This window comes from Alligator mississippiensis, chromosome 2, assembly GCF_030867095.1.
Source record: "Alligator mississippiensis isolate rAllMis1 chromosome 2, rAllMis1, whole genome shotgun sequence".
Taxonomy (NCBI): domain Eukaryota; kingdom Metazoa; phylum Chordata; order Crocodylia; family Alligatoridae; genus Alligator; species Alligator mississippiensis.
Genome location: NC_081825.1, coordinates 190,422,118 through 190,445,275, shown reverse-complemented (window position 1 = coordinate 190,445,275; position 23,158 = coordinate 190,422,118). Strand labels below are relative to the sequence as shown.

The 23,158-nt window shown below is 43.6% G+C and overlaps 1 protein-coding gene across 1 annotated transcript in view; it reads left to right on the top strand.

The window, feature by feature from the left end:
- The window catches only part of PTPRJ (protein tyrosine phosphatase receptor type J), a 142,032-nt gene that overhangs the window by 76,256 nt on the left and 42,618 nt on the right, over positions 1–23,158 (top strand). Inside the window, exons 2-5 of the mRNA XM_059722601.1 lie at positions 11,349–11,367; positions 14,282–14,401; positions 17,517–17,702; positions 22,643–22,909. Of these exons, the coding sequence (XP_059578584.1) occupies positions 11,349–11,367; positions 14,282–14,401; positions 17,517–17,702; positions 22,643–22,909 (592 nt within the window). The remainder of the gene's footprint in view (positions 1–11,348; positions 11,368–14,281; positions 14,402–17,516; positions 17,703–22,642; positions 22,910–23,158) is intronic.

Sequence of the window (23,158 nt, the reverse complement as noted above, 5' to 3'; positions counted from 1 at the left end):
TAATGTAATATAATAGAGATAATTTTGCAGGTTTAGTGTATATAACAAAGTAGATTAAAAATATATCACTGGCTGTGAGCTAAAATGAACAGATTCTTTAGGATAGAAGCGGTTAGCCTTGTATTAGGAGTTATATGTTGAATCAAGCGATTCCAGTCTTTGGTAGAGCAACACAATATAAGTAAACAGTTTTTTGTGGCAGTTTAATAACTTTGCTTATGGTAACTCCTCTTAATCTCAGTCAGAGGGGCCTGATTTTTCAGAAGGGCTGAGAGTCTATAGCTGCAGTTGAAGTTTAGGAATTCTGGATTGTCAAAACTTCTGAAAATCAGAGCCAGAGGCAAATTAAGATTTATTGGGGGCCCCCTCTAGAGGTGCACCTCTATAGTGGATCAGTACTGATAAAAGGAAAATTAACATTATCAGCTATTGGTTTTTTTTGGCCAGTGTAGCCGATTAATGTTACCAATAAATACTGTGTGTATGCGGCCAGGAATGTAGCCAGGTAGTTTGGAGAGCAGCATCCTGCCAGTAACTCGGGGGGGGGGGGGGGGGTATGGAGTGTAAGGGGGAAGATAGAGGCCTTGTGGTGAGGGAGGGAGTGGGGCTGGGGCATGGGCCGGGGCTGTCCAGCCAGGGCGGTGAATGCAACCCCAGGGCCAGGAGCAGGATGGAACTGCAGGAGGGTGGGGAAGTGGGTGGTTCTTCGCTGCTGCATGCACCCCTGGGGGAGGAATGACTGGTATGTGGCCCCCCTCCCCCTCTGGATTTGTGTGCAGGGCAAGGGTAGGCTGAATGCTGTAGCTTGGGGCCAGGGGCTATGCTGGCCTCTTCCCGGTGGAGGGGAGCGGGGGGGAGAGGGGTAGGCCAAAGCTGCACTCAGGGTGCGCTCAACTGCACGGGGCAGGCATTGACACTAGGAGGAGGGGGGGCTATGGGGAATTTTGGGGTAGCTATAACCCCCCAAGCCCTCCCCTAGCAGCGCTTCTGCTCAGGGCACTTTGTGCAGGGTACCCAAGGGAAAGGCAGCAGAGTGGAGTGCCCTGACCAGGGGCAGTACTAGGGAAGGGCTACAGCCACCCTAAACTTCCCTCTAGCCCCGACCCATAGCCACCTCTCCAAGCGCAGTTGAGCCTGCCCCGAGCACAGACCTTGCTCAGCTCTCCCTGGTCAGGGAGAGGCCAGCATAGCCCCTGTCCCTGAGCTCGCAGGGGTCAGACTGTCCTCACCCCATGCACAAATCTGGGGGGAAGGGGCACATGCCCCCCATGCTTCCCTTGGGGGTGCATCCAGTGGCAGGGAGCTGCCCCCCCTCCACACCCCTTGGGCCCCCTGGATGAGCCGCCCATGGTTCTGTCCCACTCCCAGCCCCAGGGTCCCATTCACCATCCTGGCTGGGCAGCGCCTGCCCCTGCCTCACTCCTTCCCTCACCATAGGGAACTCATTCTGCCCCAGTTCACTTACGATGCACTTACGCATCGCAAATTTATATGTTTGTTGCCAATCATTATATAACATTACATGCCTAACAGTTATCTCAGTATTTCACAATTGTCTTTCCCTTGTACACCTCTTTCCCACCCAAAATATTTAAGTAAATAAACTCTGAAATGTCCTAGTACCCTAATTCAGTTTAAAGGCTTGAGCACTTGGTTAAAGGAGTTAAACATGTGCTAGACATCAAGTACTTAACTGGATTGGGGGTCATCTGATTTACAGCATTGCATCAGAAAAAACATGCAAGTTGAAGAACTTCTGCATATTGCTGATATGAATGAGACAATAAAATCCCCAATCTAGAGAGGGGTCAGAATGTAATATTGTGTATGAGCTGACAAGTCACCACATACTTTCAACCCTTCTAGGAGTTTCTCGGTGCCTCTAGGTTTATGCCTTTGGGTTCTGAGTTAAAGCATTCATTTATATATCTGTTAAAAGATATGGTAGATCAGATTATCTGTTTTTAGTATTTATCACTTGGGTTGAGACAATGCGGTTTGGGTGAATGTTTGTCAATAAAGAATCAAATGAGTTTAGCTTTATTTTTTTTTTGTTCTTATCAGAATGCAAAATCCACAAGAGATTCATGTTAATTGGTTATCATTTTCTTCACTGAATAGGTCTGGAATTGCAGATCACTTGCAAATATTTATTCCCTTTTGTTCTCTGATTTGGTGACTTGTATACCTAAACAGCCCAGTGGGGATGGTCATAATCAAATCTAAACCTGGAGATCTGGTGAATGTTCAAGTTGAAAACGAGCTTTCCCTAAATACCTTATGTTGGGAAAGCTTAAGTCTTTATGTAAAGCCAACATAAATCAATTTTGAACATGAGCAAATGGATATGTGCTTTCAAACTCAAATCATTGGTCACAGACTCCTCTTATCCCACATATTTCTTAATCCTGCATCCACAGATTCACCTCAAGTGTAACCAGTGGCCTAAAAGTGGGCAGGGTTAGAACTTGTTTGCTTACCACAAATATGGTTGGGTTCAGGAAGTACTTTGGTTTCTTTGAACTGCAATATCCTGATGGCAGGGTTGTGTTCTTTTTGTTGTGCCTTTCTGTGTAATCTTTCTGTTAGACTTTTTTTCCCCTGAAATAATTTTATTTCCAAAAATGAAATATTATTCTCTTATTACTGTATACAGGAAAGGAATTGCTCTTTCTATGTGCTAAGTTTCCAAGATTTAACAGACTGGACAAAAAGAGAATAGGTATGTTGGATCAGGACTCTATTGTGCTAGGTTTTGTACAAACAAAGAACCATAAGTTGCTCCCTGCCCCAAAGTGTTTACAGTCTTAGTACAAGACTATATATATTAGATGGATACAGACAGAGGACTAGAAGGAATCATAAGGATGCAGCGGGCATTTATACGCATATATTTGTCTGGCACATCAGAGCAGACTTGATTAATTGAGTCTGCTCCTCGTGAGCTGACACACCCAGTGCTGCATCACATGCATTTGCATAAATAGCGAAATGTGCGTCAGCGCTGAGGAAGTGGCTGTGGTAAAATTTGAACTAAAACGCCCTTGATGTATTTTAATTAAAAAATGCACCACCGCTGCTTTGTCAGCACTGATGCGCATTACGCCATTTATACAACTGTACGCGCTGCAGCGCCGGGTGCTTTTAAATGTGTCAGGCTCTGCGGCGCAAGCATATGTACAAATGCGTGCTGATCTGCAAGCAAGGCACTGGTCTTAGCACACTAGTGGCATCAGTGTTTCTGCAGACATCACAGCAAAGGAGATTTTTAAAGGAGGAATTCGAAGGCTAGTAAGGTGGCTTTAGGGACCTCCTCCAAGCATGAAGAACAATGCGGAAGGAAGCACTGAGATCCGTGCATGTGTTTAAAGGTCTTCAGCTTTGCTGTGTGTATGATGGATTTCCTGGTTTTACCTCGGTGAATTGCTGGGCATGCATTGATGTGATGATGATGCACAGGATAGAGATTTGTGCAGCAAACAGCTTCCTTCTCAGAAAACTGGCAAACGGATTTTGCTGCCTTCTCCTCCCCCCACACTACTATGTAGTTGTTGCGACTTAGCTTTCTAATCCAATATTTACATTAATCAAACCACTTGTTTTATTTTTTTGTTTTGGAAACTTGAATGCAGAAAACAGGTGTGGTGCTGATGGCAAGGCTTCACCTTGTTACGGGAATCTTGTAAAAGGAAAAAAAAGAAGTCCTCTTGCTAAATACATTACTGAATCTTTGTACATGTTGTACAATTCCATTGTTCAGGGACTTGATATCACCACAGTCTGAAAAGTAGCCACAGCCGTGATTCAGCTTGTCATGTCATTTTTTTTAATCATCTTCCTGACCTCTCTTCTACCATCGCTGTCTTTGGTTTCTGTGCTGGCTTTTGTCTTGTAGTGTCAGGGGGTGAAAAACCTGAAGAGACGTGGCGGTCACTCAACACTAAATATAAAAGGCCAGGTGGCCATGCACTCGGATGCGAACTTAATGACCTGGAAGAGAAGCAATGCTAGCTCCCTCATAGCACCATCTGAACATAGCTATACTGCCTTGTGAGACCACGCATGGGAAGATGGCCTGCTGTTTGCAGTGTAGACATGCTCTCTGTGGCTCTGCTCCCACGCACTGGCACAATATTAGGTACATGATATTGTGGGCCAGTACAGTTTGTGCTTGATGACAGTAGCCTCAAGGACTTCAGTGGATTTGTCTCTGCTTTCTTTGGCCCTCCTCATATAGTTGTGCATATGTCATCTGTAGACCTCTGGTAAAATCATCAAAATCACGTAGCAGTCTTAAGAGCCTAAATCCCATTTCCAAAGTAACATACGCACCAAAGATTTTCACCTGTATGAATTGCTTTGCATCTCAGGATCTCAAGGAAGTAGGTAGCCAATTGCACATTGTTAGTGCATCCAAAAGTCCCAATAAATTATGCAGATTGGGTGAAGAGTGCAGGATCCAGGTCTGTGAGATTTAATTATTCAACCATTCTGGCATTGAGCTGCTTTGATCAGGCTTTTGAGAATGGCTATGTGCCACATGAAAAGATCTGTTTGTCACTGAAACTCCAGCTATGAGTTTGGTTATACATCCTTCTCATGCAGTTCAGCTGAAATGATTTGCGTTTCACATTTTGCTGCATTTTTCCTCTTTGATCTCTAAAGCCTTATTTCCTGGTATGTTTTGTTGTTTTCAGGATCCAGCTATCCTATTAAAAAAGTTTTATTTGTGGATATGTAAATGAATACAGTTGAAGAGAAAAAAAGGAAATGCAGTGGCTTCTGTTGTATTAGATGTGACTATAGAGGGGAATTGGGTTCAGGGTAGATATCCTCTGAAATAATGATATAATGTTTTGCATAAATAATGCCTTATTACGTAGCAACATGGAGCCAGGGAACAGTTCCATTTACACAGCTTGTATTGAAAAATGCAGCATGGAACCATTTAAAAACTAACGTTTAAAAATGTGGGAGGTTGTACTTTGGCTTACTGGGGAATGGTTGAGTTATTACAATGGAGAGGAATCCTCTGTTTTGAGAGGGTTTTATTTTGGTCTTATTTGTGACATCAGCATGTAGGGTTTGGAATTTTAGAGGGGCATTTTGAATTCAGGAGAAACATGCAATACTGAAAGCAGCTAAAATCAGAGGAAGCATTTGCTTTTCACAAGAGAAAGTTGGCATGGTATCCAATTTTGTTGTTTAAACAAGGTTTCATAGTCATGCTTGGGTGCTGTTAGCAGGATACATTGTGCCTTTTGAATAGAGAGGTAATTAGGTGCGTTAGTCTGAAGTCAAGTAGAAGGCAAAGTAAATTTGCACCTTTGTAGACTAACTGAATCAGAGATGTATAGCATATGTGTTTGTAACCAGAGGTCATACTTCATCAGGTGCTGATGAAGTAAGTCTGTAAAGGTGCAAATCTACTCTGCCTAATATAGGTCATTGTTAGGCATTGTCAGGTGCAGAAGGGAGAAGGACGCTCATATTTCCAGAACATTGGCCTTTCTAAGTCTTCTTACAGGAAAGAAAGTAACTACAAGGCAGATCATAAATGGTACTAAACTTTCAGTTCCTTGCTGGATGGGGTAGGGAGTCTCTTGTGGGCACTCATTCCTTTTTGGGCAAGTAGTTCACATTGTGTGGTATTTTCTTTTCCTTTCCCTTCCCTTCCCCACTCCATGAGGCAGCCTTCTTAGCTTTCTTTTATGGTGCTCTGAATAAATATGTCAGGAAATCACACCTCTTATTCATCACTTAGAGGCTGTTTCCAGATAGAGTAAAAGTATGCAGTGGATTCAGGATATATTGTGTTGTTTTCCTGTTGAATTGGACTTCAGGGATGAGTGTCTCCTTCCCTGATGATCTGTTCTGGCCTTGAGAGATCGAGTGAAATTAAAACAGCCTCCTGATTTTTCTTTTTCCCTTTTGATCTGGCTTGGCAGTGTCAGAGGTTCAGAAGTGTTTGCGGAGAGGGTTTTGTGATTGCACATCTGATATCTGCCCTCCAGGTCCTGTTCAGTGGGTTCTAGACTCCAGCAGGAGACCAGCACCAGAAAGGACTAGAGGCCAGCACTTCTCTGCTTAGAACTACTATTTCAGTACGATGGTGGGAGGGCCAGAGGGACCAAGACCCTCCTTAAAGTTAATGCTTTGCTTTGTTCCACCGCTCAAAGGCCATCACTCCTTCAGAGCAGTTCCTTCCAAGAACACAGACTTCTCTCTTATGGGCCTCTTACTTCCAAGAAGCTTGAGGGTACTCCCTGCTTTTCTCCTGCTTTGCCTCTTCTCTGCCAACTTCTCACATCTTCATCGAGCAGCTCTTGGATGCAATGTTTTGTGAAGGCATCCCATAGCATGAAGTAATGCGATTCTGTCTATATTAAAGCATGCAAGTTTGTTTTTTTTAAATGCTGGCACAAAGCCCAGACAAGCAGATGTCCATGCCCCTTGTTACAGCTGTAATTTGGAGAATCCATGGTTTAACAATGGCTGGTAAAAAATTGTGCTTTTTTGTGGCAGACGCCTTTTTCCTTTAGGAGAGTGTGGGTGTCCCAGAGCTGCCCATGCTCTTCAGCCATCCTAGACAGGTGCTCCTGGGGTTTCAAGGGCATCATTATATACTTCATAGGAATTCCCAGGGCATGCAGGATGGGGGACCTGAAGCTCTGGGAGTGGTAGGGACAGTGGGCAGTGTTTACATTCACTGAGGTGAAGTGGTTTAGACAAAATGTGACCCATATAACATAAATGTGCTGTTTACCAAAGTCAGAGGTTGCTTGCTACTTACCGACTGTGTTAAGGGAGAGAAGAGGTCTAGCTCCAGGGGCAGAGGTGTTTTGGGAAGAAGCATTCCCATGCCTAAGGAATTCTTCTAAACTCAATTGCTAATGTATACATTACAGGCTAAATCAGCTTGCCAAGTCCTTGCCCAAATTTCTGAGTTCTGGGGCTCTAAAAGTTGGGGCAGATTCTCATTAATACTGTTTATAGCTTTCTGTAGACTTCTGTCTTTTTTAAAGCTTATTTTTGGTATCCACCCATACTTGTGCCTTTTTTTGTGTGAGAGCTTCCTAGTTATAGCAGGCAATTAGGTTTTTTTTTTTTTAAATTCCTACATGGAATTGTTAAAATAAGTTTCTGTTATGTAACAGGGGAAGCAGAGCAGGTCTGTTTCAGTTGGTTATGAGGGTCCCACAAATCTACTTTCTGCTTATATTCACCCTAAGAACTCCATCTAGTGTTCCTTTTTATTTTACACATTTTGCAGCATGTTTTCCAACTTGTATTGTTTGCTGCTACCTTCTGGTAGGTAGAGGAATAATTTGAGCTGGTGTTCTTAAATGGCTGCAGGAACTAAAGCAGTTTATTTGAAAAAAAAAATCGGAGAAGCAGGAAGTCATGTAATATTAAAAACACATCCTTGGATTTCCCCTTGCTAACAAAACAATGTGGCAATGCCAGTATGTTAGTTACAGTCCCTGCGATAATGTTTTACAAACCCTGACATTTGCTGAATGCTAAATATAAGGTTAAAAAAAAAAAATCTGATAATGGGATATAAAAGAAATTGTTTACAATTTTAGTGTTGACCTCAGTGCGCTTTGGATCAACAAATATGTGAGGTACGCTTCAGCGAGATTTAATTGCAATATTGTATACCACCTCTTGGGCCCTTAAAGGGACTTCTGCATCTAAGTATGATCCTATTTCACATTGCTTGAGTCTCTGAAAAATCATTAATACAAAAGTTTAAGGCATCTTCTTCAGTTTTTTTGATGTAGCATTAAATCCATGATGATGGTGCATTATAAAAATAAACATATTAGTGGTTTTTGAAGGACTCAGAGTGGAATAGGATTGTTCTTAAACTTCTAAGATCCCTTTGGTGCTTGGTAAGTGGAATAAGGTCTTCCCTAGGGCTGTGCGAAGCTTTGGTGCCTGATTCGATTTGGTGGAGATTTGGCCCAATTCAGTGGCCAGATCTCTGAATCTGAATTGAATCGGAGGACCCTTTAATCTCTCTGAATTGAATCGGAACACTACAACTTGATTTGGGGAGATTCAAACATAGAGACAGCTTTAAATATTATTTCTACATACCTCTAGTTAGCAGGCAGCTCATGAACGCTGTGTTGCTGGGGCGCATGGAGTGTCCCACAGAAGCACAAGGGGCTCCCCAGCGCTCTCGGCAGCAGACCTGGAAGTAGACCAGAAGCAGACTGATGCCTCCTGGGTCTGAGGGGGGCACCCAGGGTCCCCCTACGGCTAATCACCAAGACGGGGGGGGGGCAGGGCGGCCCCCCACCGTGCTCCCTGGCAGACCCGTAAGTGGTCCACTTCCAGGTTCGCCACCGAGCATGCGGGGGACCTCCCTGCACTCCTGTGGGACACTCCATCTGCCCCACCACTGCAGCAGTCATGAGCCACGCTGGTACCTCAAGGTACGTAGAAAAAACTTTTAAAAGTGTCTGTGTCCGAATCGCTGATTCTCTGAATTCATAGATTCATAGATGTTAGGGTCGGAAGGGACCTCAGTAGATCATCGAGTCCGACCCCCTGCATAAGCAGGAAAGAGTGCTGGGTCTAGATGACCCCAGCTAGATGCTCATCTAACTTCTTGAAGACCCCCAGGGTAGGGGAGATCACCACCTCCCTTGGGAGCCCGTTCCAGACCTTGGCCACTCGAACTGTGAAGAAGTTCTTCCTAATGTCCAATCTAAATCTGCTCTCTGCTAGCTTGTGGCCATTGTTTCTTGTAACCCCCGGGGGCGCCTTGGTGAATAAATACTCACCAATTCCCTTCTGCGCCCCCATGATGAACTTAAAGGCAGCCACAAGGTCGCCTCTCAACCTTCTCTTGCGGAGGCTGAAAAGGTCCAGTTTCTCTAGTCTCTCCTCATAGGGCTTGGTCTGCAGGCCCTTGACCATACGAGTTGCCCTTCTCTGGACCCTCTCCAGGTTATCCGCATCCTTCTTGAAGTGTGGCGCCCAGAATTGCACGCAGTACTCCAACTGCGGTCTGACCAGCGCCCTATAGAGGGGAAGTATCACCTCCTTGGACCTATTCGTCATGCATCTGCTGATGCACGATAAAGTGCCATTGGCTTTTTTGATGGCTTTGTCACACTGCCGGCTCATGTTCATCTTGGAGTCCACTAGGACTCCAAGATCCCTTTCCACCTCTGTGCCACCCAGCAGGTCATTCCCTAGGCTGTAGGTGTGCTGGACATTTTTCCTCCCTAGGTGCAGCACTTTGCATTTCTCCTTGTTGAACTGCATTCTGTTGTTTTCTGCCCACTTGTCCAACCTATCCAGGTCTGCCTGCAGCTGTTCCCTGCCCTCCGGCGTGTCCATCTCCCCATAGCTTTGTGTCATCTGCAAACTTGGACAGAGTACATTTGACTCCTTCATCCAAGTCACTGATGAAGACAATAAAGAGCATCGGTCCAAGGACCAAGCCCTGTGGGACCCCACTGCCCACACCCTTCCAGGTTGAAACCGACCCATCCACCACAACTCTTTGGGTGCGACCCTCTAGCCAATTCGCCACCCACCGGACTGTGTAGTCATCTACGTCACAGCCTCTTAACTTGTTCACCAGTATGGGGTGGGATACCGTATTGAAGGCCTTCCTAAAGTCTAAGTATATGACATCCACCCCTCCTCCTGTGTCCAGGCGTTTTGTAACCTGGTCATAGAAAGAGACTAGATTGGTCAGGCACGATCTGCCCACCACAAACCCGTGCTGGTTTCCCCTCAGCATAATTTGCCCTGCTGGGCTCTCACAAATGTGAGCCTTGATAATTTTTTCAAAGACTTTACCAAGGATGGAGGTGAGACTGACTGGCCTATAGTTGCCCGGGTCCTCCTTCCTCCCCTTTTTGAAAATGGGGAACACGTTAGCCCTTTTCCAGTCCTCTGGGACTTGGCCCGTGCGCCACGAGCTTTCAAATATTCCCGCCAGTGGCTCTGCAGTGATGTCGGCCAGTGCCTTCAGCACCCTCGGATGGAGCTCATCCGGGCCTGCCGACTTAAAGGCATCCAGTTCTTCCAAGTGACTGTGCACCATCTCAGGATCTACGTATGGAAGTCTGGCGCCTTGCTGCTGCCTCTCTACAACCCCAGTGAGAGACTTGTCGTGTCCCTCGCTTAGGAACACTGAGGCAAACAACTTGTTGAGGAGTTCAGCCTTGTCCCCCCTGTCCATCACCAATTGTTTCTGCCCATTTAGCAGGGGTCCTATTCCTCCCTGGGCCTTCCTTTTACTCCCTATATATCTAAAAAACAATTTCTTGTTGTCTTTTACTTGGGTTGCCATCCTCAGCTCCATGGTAGCTTTGGCCCGTCTAACTGCCTCCCTACAAGCACAAGCAGAGGAGGTATATTCATCTTTAGTGATCTCACCTTGTTTCCAGTTTTTATGTGCTCCCCTTTTGGCCCTTAGGCTGCCCTGGATTTCTCTGGTCAGCCATGGAAGCCTCCTGGCCCCTTTCCCTCTTTTGCCTCGCTTGGGGATCGTCTTGAATTAGCATTGAATCTTCAGATTTGGATTTGGCCAAATCGAATCAGGGACAGTGATCTGAATCAAAAAATTGAATCACTGTCCCTGATTCGGGCCGAATCCAAATCTAATAGGGCCCACTTCAAATGCCCTCAGTCTTCCCCATTGTACACAATACAAGAAGGAAAGGGGAATCCTTTAAATCACTGGGGACCCAACCTTTTTGGCAGGTGTGCCACAATTTAGGCTCTCCAAGTGCCACTTCTGAATTTCCTTCCCTTGTCCATTCTGCTGCTCTGCTTTTTATTTCCTGCCCTATGCTCTGCCTCATCTACTGTTGTGATATCTGCCCCCTCCCTGATCTGCCACATATTACACACGGAAGGCTGCCCGTACAGTTTGTCAGAGGCTTCCACCCTTTCTTTAAATCATAGATAGAAAAGATGTAGTCTGGTGCCTTTCAAAGAGATGATTCTTTAAGGTACATTTTTGTAATGTTTTGACTGAGGTATGATATGCTTTGTTTACAACTTGTTATTTGCAGATTTAAACCCCACATCAGTTGAACAAACTTGTCTTATAATTATTAAATATTGTGACTGCAGTATAAAAACTTTTGAATAGTTATTTTTTTAATAACTAGCTTTGTGCTATCCTTTACTCCTGGAATGAAGCCAGTACTCATGTCACTATTTTGTATATCTGTAGATTTTTCATATCCATTTTCAGATCCAAAGGTTTTGAGAACTATGCAGTTCTCTTGGCAGCTGTTCATTTTAATCTGTTTTATTTCTGATTGGTGCTTACAACACTAACCTTTTTTTAAATTTTTATTTCACAGATCAAAAGTTCAAATGGCTGTAAGTACTGTTCTGTTGCTTTTTTAATAATTTTGTTTTGTGTTTAAGTTTTCTTTTTCTGTGACTCCTGAATAATAGAGCAAACTGAATTTCTATCAGTCATTTTAAACCTCATATTAAAAGTACTCACAGAAACATTATTAAAACCCACTTGTTCACTAGCCATAACCTTAGTCCAACAAAGTACTTAAGCACACATTTAAAATTTAATCGTGGCTTTTAGTCTGTTTTTAAGCCTGGGATTAGTTCCATTAAAAAGTCAGTGATGCCAAATCATATGCTAATAGTAATTTGCTGGCCTGTGATCTATATTTAAAAAGCAAAGTGGAACCAATGCAAAGCAAGGATTTTCTACCTGAACATTGGCACTATATAAATATTGCAAGCATAAATATTCCTAAGATCCATCTTGTCCAATAAATAATGCTTTGTAGTATTGTTTGTCAACTTTTGTAGCAAATTTTCCTTAAATAGTAATCCTAAATAAAGAACAAGTAGCAGACTAAAGCAAATTTTTATTAAAATTTTTAGTGATGAACAACTGTTTTTAATATTAAGGCTTCTTGACACAAATCTGACCATATGTCTGCTGTACATGCCAGAAAGGTGACATAAATGAGAATCTGACAGAGAAAGGCTCAGAAAGCATTTTCTCATGATTAGTCTGGAAAAATTTGAATGCCCAGCTCTTGATTTTCATGGTGGGAAATGATAGGGAGTAACTTTGTCATCCTTTCCTCCTTTCCCCCAAATATGTCATTTCATGTTTGACTGCTTTTCTTAAGCTTGCTCTACATACAGTTGTGTATCATTGTCACTTTTTTCAGTGACAGCATGATTTTCACTTAAATAAGTACATCAAGATAACTGTTATCCACATTTCAGGTTATGTTAGTATAGATATTTCTTGTATTAGCACAGCTTATTTCTTTTCTCATACGGGCATAAGCTGTTCTGGTGTAAGAACTAGAGGTGTACCCATACATCAGTCTGATATCGGATTAGTACCAGTATAAAGAAAACTGGCTGTATCAGCTATCAGATAATTTGGCTGATAAATGCCCGTGCTGTGCACAGCTGCAGTGCAGCACTCGGGCAGTAAGGAGTACAGTTGGCAGCATGGAGAGCTGCTTCCAGCTGGTAGGTCTGGTGTGGGGGAAGGGAAGAAGGGAGGGAAGAGGTATGGGGGAGCAGATCAATGGTGAGGGAGAGGACAGTGGCCGGTGCTGCCTCTGCACAGGGTGGGGGGTGGAGCTGTGGCTTGTGGGGGGGAAGATGCCTCCTGCTTGCACCCTGTGGGGGGGGGGGAGGAGGCGGCCACCTGTGCCCCTGTATCTGCACAGGGCAAGGCGGAGTGGGCTGCTGTCGGGGCTGTGTGGGGCTCTTCTTGGCAGGGGGCTAGGCTCAGAGTGGGCACCAGTGGCACTGGAAGAATGCTGCATCCACCTCGAATTTTGCCACCACTCCACTCCCAGCGCCACCTCTGCCAGCCACCCAGTGCAGCTCCGGCTCAGTGCCCTGCCTCCATCCATGTGCCAGGAAGAGCCTGGTGAAATTTGGGGTTGATGCAGCATCTTACCAGCGCCACTGGCACCTGCTCCAAACCCAGCACCCATCAAGAAGAACCCTGCGGAGCCCTGGCTGCAGCCCATCCTTCCCTGCACAGATCCAGGGCACACGCCTCCTCCCCCCTCCCCCCCCATGCCTTCCCAGGGTGCAACCAGTGGCAGGAGCCCCCTCCCCCTGATGAACCGTGGCTTTGGTGCCCCCTCCCTTGCTTCACCCTGCCTGGGCAACACCTGCCTCTGCCTCTGCCCCCTCCCTCATCATGGGGGATATTGATCTGCCCCCCCCCCCCCCCCCCCCCCCCATGCCCCTTCCCTCCCTCATCCCCTTCCACCACACCAGACTTACTAGCGGGAGGCAGCTGTATCAGAAATGATTGGTATTGGCTGATATGCCTCCTTAAATATTGGCTATCAGTATAGCCCCCCAAAATCTCTATCGGTGCACCTCTACTAAGAACCTTTATACCAGTGTAGCTGTGTGTATGCTGAAGTGGGGGATTTACTGCTTTAGCTCTGGTGCAATAGTTCTTAACTTTGTTAGACTCAGAGCACCCCTTGCAGAATGCCAGCTCTTAGCTTTCACTCTGGTTTTGCTACAAAAAAGCAATAGAGCATGTCTTCTGTTGCAAAGATCTCAGAAAGACCACAACAAGTCAGAATGTTTTTGACACTATGCTTTCCTATTTGAAATCTCTGGGTTTATGTTGTGAATCATGCATATGGGTTTACACACCTAATAGTATTAATATTTTGCAGCACCCTTAAAACAATCTCACAGCACCTCAGAATGCCAGACATCCTAGTTGAGAATCATTTACTTTAGCAGTACATGTCAAATGTCAATCCCTTAATGGTACAGATGGAAGGTCCATAGGTGCATAGCTACAAATGTTTGCTCTTTAACTGTCTTCATAAGTAAAGAGCTAAAGCTCGTAGCATTCATCAAAAGTGTGAGGAGCATCCATGCTAGCTTTTGCAAATAGCATTAAGTATGATATATTAATTGGCAATCAATTCTAATAGTATAACTGGGGGTGGGAGGGAGGGGGGGAATGACTGGGGTACCAGCCTGGGGTGCTGTGAGATACAAAAATTGCACCCAGAGCACAGCACTGCCCAATTTGCTTCTGATCAATCCATTCAAAGGAAAAGTGCCTTGACAAAATTCACAGTGGTAAAAAACAGAGGTTATATGATTAAGTGTCATTCAACATGTTCTGGTTTTTAAAGTCTGAAAGAAACCTAACTAGTAATGACCAAAGCAACTACATTCAAAATTGTAAAATGCAAAGAATTATGTAAAGACACTTATTTTTCTATGATTTTATTTCTTTCTTCCCATTTAGGTGGTCCAAATTGCAGCTCAATAATTACAACAACAACACCAAAACTAAGTTCTAAAGAATTAACAGAAGGCAGTGCAACTCATGGGGATGGAACGTCATTCTCAAGTTTATCTATGAGCGGTAAGTTCAATAAATACTCAACCCCTGGTCTCTTCAAGTTTCAAACCGTGCACTGCAAAAACATTGCCAGAAGTAGGGAAATTGTGGTTGGACCAGGAGGGGAGTCTTCCTAATAGCTTTTGTTTTTAGAGCTCTGCTATCATGTTAAGTGCTGTCAACACCACCAGAAAACAAACAGCAAACAAAGCAGATAAGGATTCAGCTTGATTCTGAAGGAGTAAAAAACCATGCTAAGCAAAAGCTGGGGGGGAGGGGGAGGAAAGGGGTTATACTTGCTTAGCTGACTGGGAACACAGTTTAAGAATGGCTTTACAGTGTGACCTCAAATTCATGTAACGAACACAGCTTACCAAGTTTTAGGCTATTCACCACTCAGTTGCATTGCTTTTTACCTCCTTGTTTGTAACATGAATAACTGCAAAGAGCTGAGCTACAGCTATAAGAGTTTGGAGTTACAGTGACTGTTATATTTGTAATAGTTATGTAACAAATTACTGTACTGTCAAGCCTGCTTACCTGACATATGCATTGTACTGTGCCACATATTCAGATGGTGATGGCTGGCGGCCTTTCCTTGCCTGCCTTTAGAAAGGTGCTTTCCCCTTACTTGCAATAGCCAGTTTACAGAAAGAACAAGAGTCCTTTGATTGCATCAGCCTTATGGAACACCTTGAATAGTGCAGGGAAAGAAGTAAGCTGATAACTGAGTGTTGGGAGGTCTGTATTGCTGCCTCTCAGTCCCCTTGACCAAATCCAATGATGCAATGGAAGCCATGGGAGTTGAGTCAGGAAGCAGTGGTTCCCATAACTTGAAAAGGACCAGTTGTGGTTGAGGAACTGATTAAGGCCTGTGAAACCTTCTTCCCTTCTTGAGAGCACAGAGGCAGAAAGGGATCTTGGAGTCATTATTGACTCCAAGATGAACATGGACCAACAATGCGAGGTCACAGTCGGCAGGGCTAACCGGACCTTATTGTGCATCCACAGGTGCATCTCAAGTAGGGCCAAGGAGGTGATCCTCCCCCTCTACGCAACACTGGTCAGGCCACAGCTGGAGTACTGTGTCCAGTTCTGGGCACCGCACTTCAAGAGGGATGTGGACAACATTGAGAGGGTCCAGAGGAGGGCCACCCGCATGATCCGGGGACAGCAGGGCAGACCCTACAACGAGAGGCTATGGGACCTGAACCTGTTCAGCCTTCACAAGAGAAGGCTGAGGGGGGACCTGGTGACCGTCTATAAACTCACTAGGGGGGACCAGAAGGGTTTGGGGGAGACCTTGTTTCCCCTAGTGCCCCCCGGGATAACAAGGAATAACGGCCACAAGTTGTTGGAGAGTAGGTGTAGGTTAGACATCCGTAAGAACTACTTCACAGTTAGGGTGGCTAGGATCTGGAACCAACTTCCAAGGGAAGTGGTGCTGGCTCCTACCCTGGGGGTCTTTAAGAAATGGCTTGATGCCTACCTGACTGGGGTCATTTGAGCCCAGTTTTCTTCCTGCCCAGGCAGGGGTTTGAACCTGAAGATCTGCAAAGTCCCTTCCGACCCTACTTCTGTGATTCTATGAAACCCTGGCTGTCTCTAGGCATAAGTAAAATAAATATTTTATGGAAATAATAACCAAGGACATCTTCTCCTGTGCCTCTTATTTGATGACATAGTCAGCATCAGGAATCTGAGGGTGTAGTTCTCCATCAGGAAGTAGTAGCCCATCCCAGTACTCTACCTTTTTGCTCCTCCTTTCCTGTTTCTCATTTTATTACTCAGGATGGCCGATGCCCATCTTGTTGTCATGAACTGCTCCTTCCTTCCTAATGCTCATGTGAGGGTCGTCATCACCAAACACAGCCAGGTTTGGAATAGCTAACTTATTCTAAGAAAGCTGGCTATAGGAAGAACTGTGAAAGTTCTTTCAGAGGCTTTGCATTTCTGGAGTTCCTGGATTTGCATTATGTATTTGTAAAACTGAGAAATCCCTGTAGATAATACAGTTTTGTTCTAATAAGTTTGGCTAATCTTGAGGTGTGGAAAAATTCCAAAGAACCCAAAACTTACCATTGTGAGTTACTGCTATGATATAGTCCTGTGTTTTCTCTTTATAGTTCACTAGTGGGCATTGCTTCCTGAATATGTAATTCCCATCACACACTCCCTCTCAGACTTCTGGTATGGGTAGTATGCAGAAACATAGCTAGGAGTTTTTGCACCTTAAGCAATAGGAGGTGCTGGGCACCAGAGAGCAGAGTGGTGCACGTTGTGAAATGTGTCAGGCACTTGTGTCCTCCCACAGGGACTGTAACAGCCAGTAGTGCACCAGTTCCCCAAGTGTGGGCCATTGCTGTGGCCCTGTGGGTGGTGGCAACAAGGGCTCCAGGAGCTGCCATTATGGTACTTCATCTAAGTCAGCAGCGGGGCCTGGTGCCCTGCTCACCCACCTCTTATTATGATGCTGATAGTAGAGGTAAGAAGTTTGAAGGACTTAAGATCTGAAGCTTCAGCTTGAATCTGGTCCAGTGATATTGCCCATTGCTGTTAAGTGAATATACATTCATGAAGGGGTGGTGAATTTATATCTGGAGACTGAAGTCCTTTGCCTGTGCTTCATTCAATTGAAGTATGGCATTCCCCTGGTTAATTTTAAGTTTCTGCCTTAACTTATACAGGCTACCACTTGGTGGGTATGAAGCAGTTCATTTTCCACGGCTGTTTAGTTACTGGCCTCTCTGAGGCACCAGTCAAAACGTTTCAAGTTTTAATTGTGTTTTCTGTGATAAAGTTGTGTCTATGGAGATGATTTGGCTGACAACTCATATCACATAGGTCCCAAACCAGCCATTGTCAGTTATCTTGTTGCTGTTCACAATCACCTTCAACTGAAATCAGTGTAAAATAAAATTCATGGAGTTGGGGTGAGGAAGCAAAGACTTGCAATTCACAAATGCCCACTTGTGTCAGGGTGACAAAAACTGTCCTCTTTGTCTGGTCCCAGATAGCTACTGTTTGCTCTTTCCCACAACTGAATCTGACATGCACAAAATACCTAGCTCAAAATACTATTTTTGTGTGGATTCTTTCAGTCCTAAAAATAAATGATTACTTGGTGTATCTTAAACAGAACCCACTTCAGTTTCCAATACCCAGTTTGCAAGAATTGCAGACTTCCTTGAGTCAAACAGTGGCACTGATTCTATGAAGCAGAATGTGCGCCTCTCTGGAAAACACAATTCAACAGACAGAGAGACAAGTACTGCCAGTCCAGATTCAACTCTACTCAATAATGGGACCAGAAGCAGTAATCCAAGTAAGTTGCAGACTGACACAGTTTTGAATTTGTTTTCTGTACTGTGGAACTCTGTCGGTTCACTTTCTAATTCATAAACTCCCATGTATATACAACTTAAGTGCTTGTCACTACTTAATGTGGACTATTTATTTTAAATGATAGTAGCATGGATCTTTTCTTGGGTAGCAGGATAACAGCCAGCCAAGACTCCTTCCTAGCCTCCATGCCTGTGGACCAAAAACAGTTCCCTATGACTGCAGTATGACGTAGTCCTTTTGTACTTACTATATCTTTCCAAGAAAGAAAGCGCAAGCAACTAAGCTTCTGAGTAACTTGATTCACTTTTCTTGCCTTGAATTCTGAGCAACTGAATTATATATTTCTGAGCTGGGCAGGGAGGAAAAGTCAGGGCCACATCATGGGGCAGAAATACAGTGCCAGTGCAACAACTATATCATCCGAGTGTCAGATCAAATTGCTTCCTCTCCTTGAGCTTTTCTGTGGGCCTTTTTTAGCCATTGCCTGTATTAGTGTGGACCCTTTGCCCAATAGCATAAGGATGGATGGGTAAGTGAGCACAAGCCCTGGGTACTGTTAAATGGGGGTTGGGTGCTAGAAAAAATAAGGCTACATCTTTGCTCATCATTGGTGAACTTACCTCATCATTGGTGCTCCTGTTTGCCACCCTGCTGCCAGAGCCTCCTGAGCCAGAACTTTGCAAAGAAGGTACAAGGGAGGGTTGTAGGAGGCATTGCCAGGGGTGCAGTCCTCGGCAGTTATGCCTCTAGCTTGCCATTCTTTCTTGTATAGTTTCCTTGTACAGCACAGGGTAGGCAACCTTGGTTTTTTTTTCTTCTAAATATAGTATATTTCTATATTCTAAGTATTTAATTTAGTATCTTTTTGACATATTGCGGGTTTTGAGTCCCGGGTTCTTCAACACAAGTAGGAGCATGCTACATGAACCAAAACATTGGTGGGAAACTTGAAAAGCTTCTCTCTCAAAGTTTCTCAAGAAGCAATGTTATATAGTGGTTTTCGCCTATTTTGGATGCAATCACTGTGGTCCTGCTATGACTTCATGTTTTGCCTAAACAAAAAATGTGCAGCAGCTGACTGCTTCCATCATTTAATCTGTTAGCCAGCAAATTTCACTCCCTAACTGTTGAAGGATTGAAGATCTGAAACTTTAATCGAGTATAATCAGTAATGAAAGCATACTTGGATTCAGAAGCATAGCTGATCAGGTTTTTTCCTTGGGCAGTTGCTGCTGGCTGAGGTACCAGCACAGTGGGCAGATCTCTGGGTATTAGCCATTGGGTATGGCCCCCTGCTGTAGGCATGCTATGGCTCATCCTCCCACAGCCTTGCTACAAAGGCAGCAGCTGCAGTAGGGAGTCTGTGTTAATCCCCTGGATGTTGGCCATGTTGTGATACTACCTTTCCCCACAGCAGTGGCATCTTCAGAGCAGCATGAGATTGACAAGGGGACAGAGGCTGATGACGGAACTAGTGATGCGAGCCCCCAGATTCCCCACGAGCACGGCTGGTCCAGAGCCCCAAGTGCTGCTGATTTTCAGTCACCACCAGCAAGGGACAGCCATGGATTTGGTGGCACAGTAGGACAGCCCTCACTTTAAGTCCATTCTGGTGCCCCCTTTATGATAGCACTCAGGGATCATGCCCAGTCACCCACTACTAGCGACTCTCCTAGAGAGAATTCTATCTCTGAAGAGCTCTTTCTACATAGGTAGAGGTCCGTGAAGTTCTGTATAGCTACGTTTGTATGGATTGCATTATACAAAAAACAATAATTCTATCCTCTAAGGAAATGTATTCATTTAGATGTATTCATTTATTTAGATAGGTAGTAAGTAACATTCAGAGAGGTGCCCTTGTCAGTTATTTGGTTTCTCATCTCTGCCAGCAACAGCTGAAATCATAGTGGTTCTGTTAAGGTGGCAGAAACTGTCTTCTGAGACTGATCCCAAATAGCTTCCACTTTCTCTTTCCCACAGCTGAGTCTCAAATATATAACATCCTAGTTGGAAAATACCATTGTCATATGCATGTATCCCTTCAGTCCTAAAAATAAACTGCTACTATGTTTTTCTTAAACAGCAGTTACTCCAATTTCTAGCATCCAGGTTACATATAGCAATACAGAAAAAGAGAGAGAAGATGTCAGTGCTGATTCTGTGAAGCAGTATAGGAGCCCCCCTGAAAATGAAATTTCAGATGGTATGAGCTGGATGCTCATCAGCCTAGATACTGAAATTTGAGATTCAATAGCACTCACAAGCAACAACTCGAGCAAGTCGCTGAGTCTCGTCTAGTTGTGAATTCATGGAACTCTTGTCAATTCACCTCTGCTTCCTAATTCACTGAACTTTCACATACCTAAGATGTGACACTTGAATTCAAGTGCTTGTCACTACTTGATCTGGAATATTCACTTTAAAAAGATTGATTAAAAAAAAAAGTGGTAGCTCAGATGTTTTCATAACTAACAGGGTAAAGACCAAGATTCCTGCTGGCCTCCATGTACGTGGCCCAAAAATCTGTTACCTTGGTATACTGGTGTAAAATGATCTTTCGTACCTGCTACATCTTTTCAAGAAAGTGAGTTAAATCTAACAGGCTTTTGAGTAACTTATTTTACCTTCTCGAGTCTCGGAGCCAAATAAATTAGGTTCCCAGGGCTTGGATGGAGGATTATTTTCTGATTTCCCCATGCCATTTGGCAAACAGCCTTCAACTGTCTTACATTCTTTTGTTTTTTGTTATACCCATTTTTCCAGTAAAAGTCACTAGTGTATGAGATATTTATTTCATTGCTTTCTTGTTGAGGACTGTTACTAGATTATTGATTAACATTCTCCATTTTTAGCTAATTCTTCATTTTTTTTTTTTTTAAGTTTTGCCCAGGTTAGATCCTTAGACAGTCCAGGACTCTTCCTTAAATATTCCAGTATTCTCTTCCTGTCTTGTACCATACGAGTCTAGTCATTTCAACAACGTAACAATTATTTAGAAATCAAATTAGATTCCCTTACATTTTTTGATCTGTATGGCTGAATCTTACATGTGTAGTTTCACATCTTTTAGGGCTTAGAACAGAGTGTAGGGGGTGTTACATTGGAGGAACATGACAGATTACTCATACATATATGAATATAAAGAAAGATGCAGAGGGAGAGGGGGATTTGATTGTCTAGGCTGATATAAGTACTACTTCCAAAGTGGTAGGTTTGGATTGCTTGCAGTGTCAGGAAATTTGGCTTTCAGTGTGGTTAGTTTCTCTGAGTCACCTGAGCAGTTTTCCTGAAAGCGAATTAATTCTTTGTTAGGACCTGGGAATGCTATGCAGCCTGATAGAGCAGTGTCTACATGCGAATCATGAGAAATTCTAGGCTGAGGCCTTAGCAACATCTTGAAGGCTTTGTAAAGTATTGGTAGATGTGGATTTCGGCCTTAGTCATAGGTGCCAAATCCGTACGTGCTCCAGGGCTCAAGCATCCACTGAAAAAAAAATTAGCAGGTGCTCAGCACCCATGAGCCATGTTGTGCAAGCTGGGTTGGAGTAATGCACTGCCTGTTCTGGGCATGCATGGGGCTCAGTGTGGAAACACACACACATGCACACAAAAAAAAAAGCACCCACCAGCAAAAACCAAAGTTGGTGCCTATGTCCTTAATTGCTTTGGGCTTGTCTGCATAGAGGACTTAAAGCTTCTCTTGCCAAGCACTGAATTTAGACTGCACTAGCTGCTTCTCACTAACACCCCATGTGGTCTCTTCTAGTGTGTGGAAGCTCTGAAAATGAAGCAAGCTACTTTGCCACCAGTTTCTTTAGGAGACAAAAACCTACTAAAAACCCCATATAACTTAGGGTGAGAATATAGTTTATTGCCATTGTAAACTGGGTGCTGTCTTCTAAGTTTCTGGCTGATAATTAGTTTTGGGATGTGAATTGATTGCTGATATTCAGTGTGAGCTCCTAAGGATGTGAACTCAACATTTTGGATATCTATTATAATAACAATATATGTGTTAATGAATAGTTTCATTCATATATTTCTTTCAAAGTTTAGAAAAAAATTCTAATGATTGCTTAGATTTTGATTATGCTGAGGAGTGTATTCAGCTGTTGAGCAACTTTTAATAATGTCTTTATTATACTTGAAATCAGTTTTTACTGTTTTCATTAGGATAGCATCTAGTAATCCCAGGTCCACTTTGTGGTAGATGCTATAGGTATGCTTTGTAAGAGATAGTACTTGCCTTAGATTGTTTGTGATCTAAGTAGATAATAGAATGTGGACAGAGAAGATTACTTATTGTCTTTGTTTCTCAAGTGGACATAAGAAGACTGTAGCAGCTGGGAAGTGATTCCTGTCTCTTGAGACTCACCTTAATCACAAAATCTTACTCTCAAGTTACTGAAGTGAAGCATATTTATATAACAGTCAAAGAAATAAATGTAACTAAAAAAAGGGGGAGAAAGGTCATTTTATGACTAGAAAGAAGATCCCATTATTTCATTGCTGGGAAGAAAAATCACCCTCATAGAATAAAAATGGAGAGCCTTAGGATGGGTCTACCCAACATTTTACCAAGGTGTATTATCTCATAGAATAACATCTTTCATAGGTAACTTGCAGAACATAGGGAAGTCCTAAACTATCTTTTTCTCCTAGTTATTTTACAATATTTTTCAAAAGGCAAAAGATTGTCAAAAGCCACAAACAAGTAATAGGTCATATCAATATGAACACCAATTCTCTGCGATATCATTTATTTTCCCTGCTCAGTCCCCAGTCCAGTTTTTGACATCCAGGCCAGAAATTTAGCACACAAGTTACTCTATATACCACAGAACGTATGCTGTGTGTGTGTGTGTGTGTGTGTGTGTGTGTGTATATGTATATGTATATGCTTTGTTTTTTCACGAACAGGGCCCAGTCCAGTTTTTGACATCCAGGCCATCGCTATCAGCACAGATAAAGTGAATTTAACCTGGAAGAACAATGATACAGCTGCTGCTAACTATACCTATATGATCCTCAAAGACGGAACTGAATTTCCAAGTATCACGATGCTCCAAAAGATGCAAGCTGTCATTATGGGCTTAGAACCTGGTACGCTTTATAACTTCACAATATATCCACCAGCACCAGATAACACAACTAGAGGAGATGGAAATTCCATGAGCGTCTACACCAGTAAGTCATAGAAACTCACGCTGTAGCTTCCTTGCTATTAAACACATCCATTCTTTTCTTTTCATTCTCCTTTATGTTCTAAGAAATATGTAAATTACACCTGTGATAGACATTATCGATGACGGAAATTTAACTTCCTGGCCTGAGACCCCAAATCATGGAAGCTATAATTACCGGTTTAGAACCTGGTACACTCTATAACTTCACAATATGTCCACTAGCACCAGATAATATTACTGAAGGAGACCA